The following is a 12518-nucleotide window of genomic DNA, read 5'->3' as shown; positions in this document are numbered from 1 at the left end:
TTTGAAATTCCGACAACGGTCAGACAATAAATGCAGTACCGGAACCCTTACAGACATTCGACAAAGCACCGAATAGCCTGAAGGATTGAAGGAATCAAGAACAGAAGCCATTCCAAGGTCCCGTTACACCGACTGAAGGTTGGGACAATCATATCCAAAGTATTCCAGACTCTTCTATAAAAGAACGAGGCTGAAACACTTTGGAGGGGGTATCTGTAGGCGTCTAAAAATGCCTATAGGTGTCTGCGCATAGCTCGAGACAAAGAGAAGGCGATGAACGCCATTATCCGAGTCAAAGAGGATTATCTGACACCGACAAGCGTATGAAGCAAAACAAGTGGCCCGCGTGCTCACCGGCCAGCTCCAAGTGGTCAACACGCTCACCGCCCACTTCCAAGTGGCCCGCATACTCATCATCCACCTCCGAGTTACGAAATGTATGAAATGAATCAGTGAAGCATACGAGTCAACGTGACACGCGAAACGGAAAAACGTGTTGGGTTACAGGTTGAAGCAAACAAGCAATTGGCTTGAGCAAAGATAAGATATAGTTTTTTTTTAAAAAAAGCCCATTGCTTGTATCTTTCGGCCACATATGCAGCAAACAACAGCATGAGAAGTCCAAGGGATTTTAATTTAAATTATTCTCTCAAAAGCCCAATTGATAGCCCATTCATTTCATGTTGTGGTAACCGGCTTCTGCCAGTTGAGGGGTTACGAAAATTATTCAACAGCAATCATGTGAATCAAGCTCCTTGATTCTCGCGATTTGTCCATAGCTTCCATGTGAAGCTGCCTTGAGATTCCCGCATGATCAACGGCTGCAGACGATGCCATCTGATTGCGATCCGTGGGAAAGGAATTCAGCAAATCATTGAGCGCCACGTGGACACACATGAGCAACCCGATCAAGATCGAACGGCACTGATTCATTCAAGATCTCTTTTGGAGTTATAACCAGATTTGGACTCCCCAAGCATTGGAATGCATCCACTCGCACGCGGAATCAAACCAATGTTTAGGTGAATCACCGAGTCATCTAAACAAGAGCGAACTCGGATGAATCACGATCAAATCAACATCAATTCCGGACTCAAATTCAGAAGTTGGTTTACTGCCATATCAGGAACCCGACTCACTGCCATATCTGGAATCAAGTCAACAAGTCGTTGCCAAGTCAATCAACCACACAAGAGAACCAGAACCGGAAACAAAGGACGAAACGGACAAACACCCGGGGACTCGGCCGAAACCGAACCACCCCAGGGTGGCTCGGCCCAAGCCGAGCCACCCTGAGGTGGCTCGGCCAAGGCCGAGCCACCCATGGGTGGCTAGGCTCAGAACTGTGCGCGGGCACAGTTCTGAGTGCCTATAAATAGGCCTTGTGCTCATTTGTTTCGGAGGTTGGAAATTTTGGAGAGAGGCGAAGCCCTGCTGGATTGAAGACTCAGATCTAAAAAAGATCACAACTTTGAAGGCTTGGAGACTTGGACTTTCAGATCCGGTGCTCGGCGATCACCAACGCCAAATAAGGCAGGAGTTCGAGAGGATTGGATCTGAGATCTACACGATCACGCTCCGGATCTAAGCTTGGTTCTTAGATCCCGAGATTCGAGCGGTTGTTTCCTTGGTGAAACAATCCCTCCCGGCTATTATTCCCTTGGTGGAATATTACGCCGAGCCACCTCAGGGTGGCTCGGCATGAGCCGAGCCACCCTCAGGTGGCCCGACTCCCCCCCCTCTCTCTCTTGTGCACAAAGGCACAGTTCAGAGAGGCTATAAATAGGGGGGGTGGTTGTTCATTTGAGGGACTTCTTCTGAAACTTTTGAGAGAGCCGAAACTCTGCCGGATTGTCACCTCAACTCGGAGATCTGAAGGCTTGAAGACTTGGAGACCCGGATTTGATTCTTAGCGAGCACCCGCACCGAAAAAGGCAGGAGTTCGAGAGAGTCTAATCCTCAGATCTACGTCGTTACACTCCGGATCTAAGCTTGGTTCTTAGATCCCGAGATTCGAGCGGTCGTTTCCTTGGTGAAACGATCCCTCCCGGCTATTATCTCCTTGGTGGGATAATACCCGTAATACGTCGTAGATCTGCTTGGATCCAGATCACGCGGTGGTCCACGGTAAGCAACCCCGGCGCAGGCAAACAACCCACAGAAGCAAGAGACCGGATAACAGGATCTTGTGATTTGTTCGGTAAAAGAGAGAAGTTGTAATTTTGATTTCTTTGTTTTATTTTGATTTTCATTGTAAGCCGGATCTTATAAAAAGACCGGATCTCTTTGTAACGCATAAAGTTGTTAACTGAGTACAATGGAATCGATAATGAAGAAAACACCAACTTTCCCCGCGAACACTACTCAATTCCAATAAAAGTTTTTATTACAATATCAATAGTTTTTTTCAAGTACAAGTACATGGCATGCAGTTTATAATAATTAAAATAATACAAAATATCACTAGTAAAATTGCTGAAATTTTCCAAGCTAATAGTTGTTTTTTGATAAGTTTCAATTCTTTCTCCATCTTCTTTGATTTCAAAATATCTCCGTACCTATTTTCTTTGACATATTGGTTCCCTTGGTTGCTTATTTCTCCTCTTTCATCAGCCCACCTATTTTCTTTGACATATTGGTTCCCTTGGTTGCTTATTTCTCCTCTTTCATCAGCCCATTCAAAAAAATTACATTCTTTATTTGTATTGGTTCCCTTGGTTGCTTATTTCTCCTCTTTCATCAGCCCATTCAAAAAAATTACATTCTTTATTTGGGTATTTTGCACACACCCAATAACACCTCCCCTTATTTTTACCATTCTTGCACACTTTCATGGGTGTTTGGAGATTGCAATCGCACCAAAGTTTAAAAATTTTAGGGCATTCTTTTAATATCATATTGATGGAGGGGAGGCAACTTGTAAACTATGAGAATTTAAAAAAGTGGTAAGATTGAGGGATTCATTGGCACAATAAGCCATCAATCCAAATTTATAGTCTCCAAGGCCTTGGAACTAGCCGTTGGAACTAGCCGTTGCTACAACGTTTTTTCGGTTTTGAATATTGTCAAACGGGTAAGAATACCTAAGGTGTACTCATCATTTATCCCAAAATGTTCTCATTCCAAACCAAACTAAAGAATAGAAATTGGAGGATTTCTATAAAGTTAGATTCTATTTTTTTTATGTTATGAAACAAACATAGAAAGGAAAAAAAAGGATTTCATGAATCCATAATATTGTCTTAAATTTTTTTATGGAATAGGTAGGAATCCATAAAAAAACGCATTTATAATCCTATTCTTGCTCACTAGTGAACCAAACACCCCCTTAAAAGTTCTCAAGTATTTCCTCAAGCCAAAATGTAGCCTTCACAAAAGAATGTTTGTATCACATGAAAGCATAAGCCACTGTGTTAGCATTCCAGAGAACTTACGATCAGATCAAAGAATCGCACAAATCCAGAGTTTTTCGAACCTCATCAAGTAACAAACCCAATAGATGATGATCATAATTTCATTCACGAAGCAAAGATATCAATCATAGACAATTTGATTCCAAACAACCAAATGGTGTTTCAATCTTTCGAGCAAAGCGAAGCTCATCTCATGCACCATCGTAGTCAACAGGGGACCCCNTAGGAGGGAACAAAAATAGTATTGATATGATGAAAATTTTTCGAGTACGTGGAGTATAATATAGATGAGCCAAACAAAAAGAGAAGCATAAACTCTTTCTGTTCTTTCCACTTAATTTTCTAGTGTTTTTAATCCTTGGCCATATTCTTGTCTCTCCTCCCCTCCTTTCTCCTCCAACCTCGCCTGTTTGATCCTTTTTCTGCCCTTCTCCAGCCTCCTCCTAAGGCACACATCCGGCATTCACCCATTTAATCACATTAATTTTGGTTATTTTTCTAACTTTTCCTTTTATAATTCTATTAATCTTATAATTCTTTTTATAATCGCTTGCTAATTTAAGACCGTTTTATTTAACTCCTAACATTTGTTATATTTCTTGTTAAATCTATCAAAATCCTAGTTTAGTTTAAAATAGACTTATGCTAGAGTTAAAAGAAGGATTACAGTAGTTTTAACAATAAATTAACAAAATTCAAGGATAAAAAGATCTAAAATTAGTATTTCAACGTCGCAGAGAATTTAAAAAGAGCGTCAAGTTGGCATATAACTGAAGGTAATAAAGTAGTAATATAATAACTTTTAGCGTACGTAAGTGTAACCAGGGAACAAGTTAGGGTATGTAAGTGCAAAGTAGGGAAAACTATAGGGTATTTTAGTGCAATTGAGCCAACAATAATAAAAGTGAAATCCAAGAAAATCTATGGGGCTTGGGAGTTCACTGTAGTCGGAGTCAGCAGCAGCGATCAACGTCGTCGTCTTTATTCTCTGCTGCAAATAGCCAGCTCGTTGACGTCTCAACTCCGATGGCGTCAGCCGAGGATGACTTCGCCGGCGGCTCCCTGTTTGAGGGCATGATCCTCAATCCCGTCCTCTCGATGAAGATCTGTTCTCGGATCTCACTCTCCAACCCCCATCCCAGCCCCAACCCCTCGAACCAGGCCCTAGCCCTAGCCCTATCAACTCTCACCATCCCCCTTGCCGCCAAATCTCCCGGAAGAAGAAGCGCGCCGTCCGAATTGGCTACGCTCGTGATTCCATTCCTCTCGAGGATTCCTCTCCCCTCCCAGTTCCGGTCCCAATCAAACCCCGAGATGACCAATTGCCCAAAGAAGAGATCTTGCCGGAGGTTCCCCGGGATCAAGTCCACGAGACCACCGGAACCGAAGAGCCCCAGTTGGCCAAGGGTGAGATCTTGCCCGGAGTTATCGAAGATCAGGTCACTGGAACTGCTGCAATGGTCGAAGAGGAACAGAACAAGGAAGAGGCCGTTGGTCCCGTTGAGGACAAGTTGGAGCTTGTCAGGGCTCGAATCTCGTCAAAGCTTGACAAGATTCGAGGGACCGCAGCGCTGGTTTCAGTGCAGAGGAAGGAACTCGGGAGGAGGCGGAAAAAGGCAATGGAGAATGTGATACTGGCGTCAGACAGATACAAGGAACTCGAAAGGCAGCTGGAGGAAGCTTGTGAAGCTGAGGATTTCGAGAGAGCAGAGAGGGTGAGTGAGAGCCTCGCGGAGAAGGAGAAGGAGAAGGACCGGTTATTGGGTGAACTGAGAGATGTGGAGTTGGATTGTGATGCTGTGGATTCGAAGATGCAGGACGTTCTTGAATCACAGATTGCTGCAGAGGAGGAAGGAGCTGCACTGCTTGAACAGTTTGCTAAGGTACGGAGATGTGAGCATTGTAAGTTAAGAAATTTGGAGAGTTTGTGGTTGATTCTATTTTCTTGTGAAATACGAATGCATATGTTCTGCTTAAGTGTTACAACTTCAACAGCCAATATTTATTACCAACTAGAAATTATTGACCCAATAAGGTGGAAATACTTTAGGCGTGATTCATTAGAATGTTATCTACCAGTTAGAAGATCAGATGCGTTGTGCAACATGGAGAATGTAGGTATAACTGGAGGTAAATTAATGAATATGCATGAAATTTCTAGCTTACGCAAGTCAACAGTCGAAAAAACAGAAATATCCCAAAGCTAAAGGTTTGCAATTGAAGGAAACAATCAATGCAAATAAATGACCTCATGAACATGATTATTTCATTTCTATGTATTCGTGGATTGTATACTTGTTTTAGAAGGTGGGACATATAAACAAAAGGTGCAAGAGCAATGAAAACAACATTCTTCTTTCATCCCAATTCCTCAAAAAGCAAAGGAAGAATTACCGTATAGTTTCCTCTATTTTGCACTTATATACCCTCTCTTTTTTGTAACATTTACGCACCCTGAAGTTTTTAAAATTTGCACTTAAATACATTTTGCTATGCAAATGTGAGAATTTTGCCTCGAATTTTCCTATATACTCACAAGCTAATTTTTTACCTTTAAACCTTTGATGTTTGTTGATTTTACTATTAAACCTACTATTTTTCTGTTTTAAAATAGATTTATGGTAGGTTTAACAATATAAGCTTTTTTTTTTACCTTATTTGTTGAATTTACTTTTAAATCTACCATAGTTCTATTTAAAAATAGAATTGTGGTAAGTGTAAATAAATTAGGGTATGTTTAAACTAAAATTAGGGTATTAAAGTGAATTTTAAAAACTTTAGGGTAATAAGTGCTGCCAAAAACAAGTGAGGGTATATAAGTGGAAAGTATAGAAAATTATAAAGTACTTAAGTGCTAATTAGCATATATTCTACGTTACATGTGTACTTCTATTAGAAAGCCATACCCGACACGTACTCGTACTCGTACCTATACCCAAGCCTCTTGGAAACTTCTTGAATATATGTATATGTTTATTCGGGCGTATACTCAATTATATAATACATGTTTTAATTTAAAACACTCCTCATACAGTTCCTGGATGTATATTCTACACTTTACATGTATTTCTTGTATATTGAACTTATGTAAATGAAAAAATAATATTGATTTTATGTAAATTATTAATTTTAATACGTATAAATATACATAACTTGCATATATATGGTCGTGTCCCCGTACCCTACCTTTTACAAATTTGTCATATGTCCCGTACCCGTACCCATACCCATACCCGCACTATTACCCGTACCCATGCAACCTAGCCTATATCTGATCAATACTTGTTTTATAGAAATAATTCTTCGGACTCTTGGATGCATGAAAATGTGTATGTGTGCATATGCATGTAAACTCTTTTTTATCATTATATATTTCAAAGCCATATCGTTATGCACTGCTTTTTTAGGAACCGGCGTGCCTTGCATCCTATTGTTTATCGTGTCTCTTATCTATGTCTATTCTACTTAGGCTAGTATGATGAAGAAGCCTGAGTGGCTACTTAAACAGACTAGCACTCAAGGCAATTAGCTAGTCGCATAGGTAGCTCATGTGCTCGTCTAGGAGACACCAATGTTTTAAAAACCAGCCAATTTTATTGATTTATCGCCGATATATAAGGTTTGGACTATGACCGATATGATTTTTGCAAAAATTTATCATATATAGTTTTTGACCGATTTTTCTCAATATATCAGTGTAAATCCGATAAAGTGGCCGATTTCTCGTGGGTTAAAAATCACTCGATTTTTCACAATTTATATTCTAAGTGAACCGGTTTGGGTTTGGAGAAAAACAACTTTTTCCATACTCGACTTGCATCCACTAAACAAAAACAGTATTATCCTATTTTATTCCATATCCACTGATCATGTAACCCTAATCCTCTCAGCCTCCACAATTCTCTCCCCAAATCACTCACAAATTTCTCAATGAAAGACCTCGGTCGATGGCCTTTCTCGAAGATCCTCTCTCGATATTTCATTAAATGTGCTTATATTACATTTTAAGACATTATATTGTGTATGCTCACCATCCAATATGCCACTCCGATTTTTACTACTTATCCCGATATATCCCCGATATCCAGGACTCGATATGAATTTTGGTTGTCCAATATACTTCTGATAACTAATATTGAAAACTTTAGGAGACACTAGGTCCCCTTTGGATGCTTAGAACATTCTAGCATTTTTATGATATTGTGATAGACATATTGGCATAGTAAGCAGAAGTCCTTCAAGGCATTTTAGTTCCTGATAATTTGATGAGATAGTAGATGGAATTGTAGACAATCCAAAATGACTAGAAGATTCTCAAAAGTCCGGCAACATAATAATTCTATGTTTCATGGCTCCACCAAGGGCAAAACGATCATTTGATATGATCATTAGACTCATTAAGGTTATATGAGTCTACAATTGATTTAGGATAAAAATATAAAAAGAGAATTGCTTGTAGATAGCTTAGAATAAAATGTAGTGCATTCTCAACCCTAAAGAAAAGTCAACTACTTAAAACCCCTAACACTACTTTGCACCTCATGTCCTGCTTATTAGTTTTGCTATACGATGATCCTGTGAGTTATACTTTTCGGAACCTTAGAGGCTTGCGAATGTTCTAAAAAAACTGATTAGTATTCTGTTATGCTGATGAAAATGTATGCTTGACAATCAATATGTAAACACTGGTATTATTGTAGATATACCTTTTTCTTGTGTTATAAAGTTTTTTTTTTATCCCCGGTAGCCCTGGTAAGGATGTTGTTTCATAGTCTTCACTGTGCTTCATGTGCATTTATAAAGAAAAATAACCATTATCATGTAGCTTTACCTACAGTTGCTAACTCCAACATTGCAGGATGCAACTGATCATGCAGATTTAGTTCTTAGAAGAGCAGAAGAAATATCTTCAAAACAAATAGGAGAATGGGAATCCTCAATGCAGCTTTTGGAGATTAACAAGATGGAAATGGGCATTGAATCACAACTTGTGTCCGAAGCACGTTCAGGATTGGAAAATTCCATCGAACACTTGGTTGAAGATGACAGGAAAGAAGTAGAATTATTGAGAACAAAACAGGGTATTTTTTCAGAGGAGTTGGATCAGCTATTGGCATTGGTAAGATTGAAAGAAGCAGAGATTGCTGAAAATGATTCTCAAATCCAAAAGGTTGAGAAGAAAATTTCTGATGTCATCTCTGATTTCCATGAGACACAAGAAAATATTAAAATGAAGCATGAGAACCTTCAGCTGTCTCTCTCAAAGCTAGAGTCTGAACATGAGGCCTTATCTACTAAAAAGAAGGAAATTGATGAATTCATTTTGCAAGCACAACAGAAGAGTTCAAGCCTTCAGGAACTTGCCAGTGTTTCTTTGGATGAAGTCAGAACCTGTCAAAATTGGGTTGGGTTGAGAAAGAGTTTGGCATCCTCAATTCTGAAATCCAGAGAGGATAAAGTCAAATTCGCAAAGATTGAAGAGAGGATTTTGGAAGAAATTCAGATACTTCGTCAACAGATTTCTTCTGCCAGAACTACTCTTCAGGTTTGTTTCTATCTTGAAAATTCAGATGACTGGTTCAAGGAAATAGTTCATTCCTCGTCTGTGAAAAGCAATTTCCCTTCTTTGCTTTTGAGCTCTACCCTAAGGGCCTGTTTGTATTTGCCCCTAGCAAAGGGAAGTTAAGTAAACATAGGATAAGTTAAGTTAGGTAAAGTTTTAAGTAATTTAAGATTTGTAGGACACTTTCCCCAACAAGAATTTGATGTGCTATTCACCTCATAAGCTCTAGACAACTTCGTGCTTTGATATATCCATGTGAGCATATACACATACTCATATGGGTCAACATACATATATAGTTCGAAATATGCATATTTGGTCATGCCTTTATTTCAAGAATTTGGGGGATTTCCATGCAAGACGCTCATGTTTGTCTACCAATCATAGGGTTACCTCCTAAGGTTCTTAGCTAGAGCTTGGAAACAATATGTTCTCAGACCAGTGAACTACTCATTTACAATTGATTGATGGATACATGCTCGTACCAGCACATAAACCTGTTTAACTCGTGAACGATATGAGCTCATTGATATGAATCCGACCTGTGCCCTTATGGGGTCAAATGCTGTACTACATAAATTACCGATTCATGGAAACTAGAATTTATGCTTTATGTTTAACCAATATGTATATAAACAGGACCTGATTGCCTCTTCAATTCGCTACTCTCCATTTAAATGACTTTCTATGAAACCAGTTCTGCCTCTAAGCTTTGGTTATACTCAAGCGCCATTTGGCTATTCCCTTTATTTTTTTAGACGAGTTTATAGCAAAGCCCATCCGTCCATCGTGGGTCAGGCCACTGCCTAATCATACTAATATATTGTTGGCTACTACTCTTTTTTAGCTGCTTCATGAAGTAGTTATGCAATGAAGTTGTAGTAGATAGTCAAAAGATAGGGGTTATTTTCTGATATTTAAAAGTCTGTGAAGTCGAATGGGAGAGTAGTGGATGAATGACAACTTTATACTAGAAAGGATGCATTTAGTGATATTTTAAATGAGGATATAATGCCATGACCTCAAAACGTGAAGATGTGTAGGGGTCAGTTGTAATTGACCTTAGCTAAATGTATCTTTTATACATCCTTAAAGTTCCTATTAAGGAAAAATTTGTCTTAGGCCCCAAATTAAGAATCATCATGTGACTCAGCCTATGACCAAAGTCAGTAAGTTCAGTATATTTGCTTTTTCTGTAACACCTGATAGTCGAAACAACCAGCTTAATCCTACTAGTATGTTATGTTATGACTTATGATCATATTCTGCTTATCTTCTTCAGGAGCTATCGTCAAACAGAGTGAGTATCCAGCAAGAAATTGCATCATATAACCAAAGAATAGGCTTCATCGAGAAAAGGGGGCCTGAGCTGGAGGCTGAAAAGAAAATTGCTGCTGCTGCAAGAAATTTCAAGGAAGCAGGGCGGATAGCTGCTGAGGCTAAGGCACTGAACATGGAGAAGGAAAGCTTGGAAACTAAAATAGAGAAATCTGTTTTAGACCTAAAGAAGTTAGAGGGAGATATCAAAGACACAGTTGACAAAATACAGGAGGATGAAGGCCTGATCTTACTTAAAGAAAAAGAGGCGGCTATGGCAGGTTGCAAGAGGCTTCGGCTAGTTGCTGCTTCTGCAAGGGCAGAGAGATCAGCAGCTCTCGAAATGGGTGATGAAGAAGAAGGGGACAGTCTACTGAAAGAGGCTGAAGCTGCTGATTCCAAAGCAAGGGAACTTCAAGAAACCTATGATCTTGAGCCTGAGGATATTGGGAATGCCTTGGAGCACTCTGTTTCCATATCATTGATAACCAATCTCGCAGGAGAACAATTAGCCAAGATGGCTTCTTCACTCAATCTTTCTACAAATGTTGAGTCATAACTTTAGTCGGTATATGTACATGAGTGGTGATGCCCCTTGAAAATTTTGCAGAATAATTGTTTTTTTTTTCTGTGCCTCTTGGCGGCTGACTGTTCTTTGAAATCTTCTGTTTTTTATTTATGTTTGAACAAAGTAATTTGATTTCTTTTGCCAGCATGATTCGAAATTGGTATGTATGTAACATTTGTTCAATTTCAATAAAATTTTGTGCAATATTGTAATAGAGATTTCTTGTTTCGTATTGACAGTATTCTGCTCAATAGCCTCTTTTGGTGTGATGCTCTTTGAAATCTTCTGTTTTTTATTTATGTTTGAACGAAGTAATTTGATTTCTTTTGCCAGCATGATTCGAAATTGGTATGTATGTAACATTTGTTCAATTTCAATAAAATTTTGTGCAATATTGTAATAGAGATTTCTTGTTTCGTATTGACAGTATTCTGCTCAATAGCCTCTTGTGGTGCGATGCTCTTTGAAATCTTTCTGTTTTTATTTATGTTTGAACGAAGTAATTTGATTTCTTTTGCCAGCATGATTCGAAATTGGTACGTAGGTAACATTTGTTCAATTTCAATAAAATTTTGTGCAATATCGTAATAGAGATTTTTCCTTTCGTATTGACAGTATTCTGCTCAATAGCCTCTTGTGGTGCGATGCTCTTTAAAATCATCCTCCATTGTTCTCGAGCGCTAGAGTTACTTGTATGGTTTTATTTCAAAAGGGTTAGTGAATCAAATGAATCTTTTAGTAAGATTCTAGACACCATTTACCGAAACACCGAAAGAAATCTCACTGAAAGAATAGGTTTCATTTCATTTCATGAAAATACCAATACATATTCCTATTACATAAGAGATCTAAACAACAAAGACTTAAATTTGCCTACTGCGGGCATACAAATTTGCCTACTGCGGGCATACATTGACAAGCAAAAGCAAAAACTAGAGCATCTCAAGAACAGCATCAGCCTTCAGCATCCCACAGGAAACCATCTCTTGTAAATTCTCGCTCTCTTCTTCCTCTTCTTCTCATTGCGACACACTGCGCTCGCTCTTTTCTCCATGGCTTCGATCCCTTCCTTCGAATCCTTCAACATTAACGCAATTCATTCATGCACATCACAATACAAACTAAACAACTTGTATTTGTATTGCAAAAACAAAATCAATGGGAATACATTCACCTTTGATTTGGATTTGTGACCTTTGAGCTCTCTCCACGGTGCTCCCACAACTCTGCTCGAGCTCAATGTATTCATCTTCTTCTTATTCTTCTCCGGTCCATTCTCGTTCATTTGGCTCATCGTCGACGAAGAAGAAGGATCTGCATTTCCCTGGTCCAAATCAGAGCTCAGTTGCCGGATTCTTGACTCGAGTAAGTGAACCCGGTCCATCAAGGAACCCTTGAGCCGGACGTCTTTGAGGGCTGAAGTCAGCGACTTGCTCACCGCTGCACGCCTAAGATCTGCAGCGAAATAGCTCTCCGGGAGAGATTGCTTCTCTTCAAGCTGCGTCAGCTGCAATCAAACAACAAGAAGAGATCATAAGTGATGCACGTCTGCAAATAACTCTAAGTTGATTAATGTTATGATGACTGAAAGAGATGGAGAGCTCACTCGGATGTCGAGCTCGTCGAGCTTCCCAACAATCAACGACTCGGTAGAGGG

General features: G+C 39.4%; 2 protein-coding genes across 2 annotated transcripts; one reads left to right on the top strand and one right to left on the bottom strand.

Moving 5' to 3' along the window:
* LOC109843793 (cingulin) lies at window positions 4488–11079 on the top strand. The gene is made up of 3 exons (XM_020412755.1): window positions 4488–5296; window positions 8272–8958; window positions 10259–11079. Exons 1-3 carry the CDS (start codon window positions 4871–4873, stop codon window positions 10850–10852), a joined length of 1707 nt encoding a protein of 568 aa, XP_020268344.1. The 5' UTR covers window positions 4488–4870; the 3' UTR covers window positions 10853–11079.
* On the bottom strand, window positions 11649–12518 carry LOC109841983 (the record flags this gene model as incomplete). The annotated part of the gene is made up of 3 exons (XM_020410906.1): window positions 11649–11939; window positions 12036–12368; window positions 12468–12518. Coding segments are annotated over 3 exons (501 nt in total), but the record flags the coding sequence as incomplete, so codon positions are not given.

This window comes from Asparagus officinalis, chromosome 5 (assembly GCF_001876935.1).
Source record: "Asparagus officinalis chromosome 5, Aspof.V1, whole genome shotgun sequence".
Lineage (NCBI taxonomy): Eukaryota > Viridiplantae > Streptophyta > Magnoliopsida > Asparagales > Asparagaceae > Asparagus > Asparagus officinalis.
Note: the sequence above shows the minus strand (reverse complement) of the source record. Positions and strands in the feature narration are given on the sequence as shown.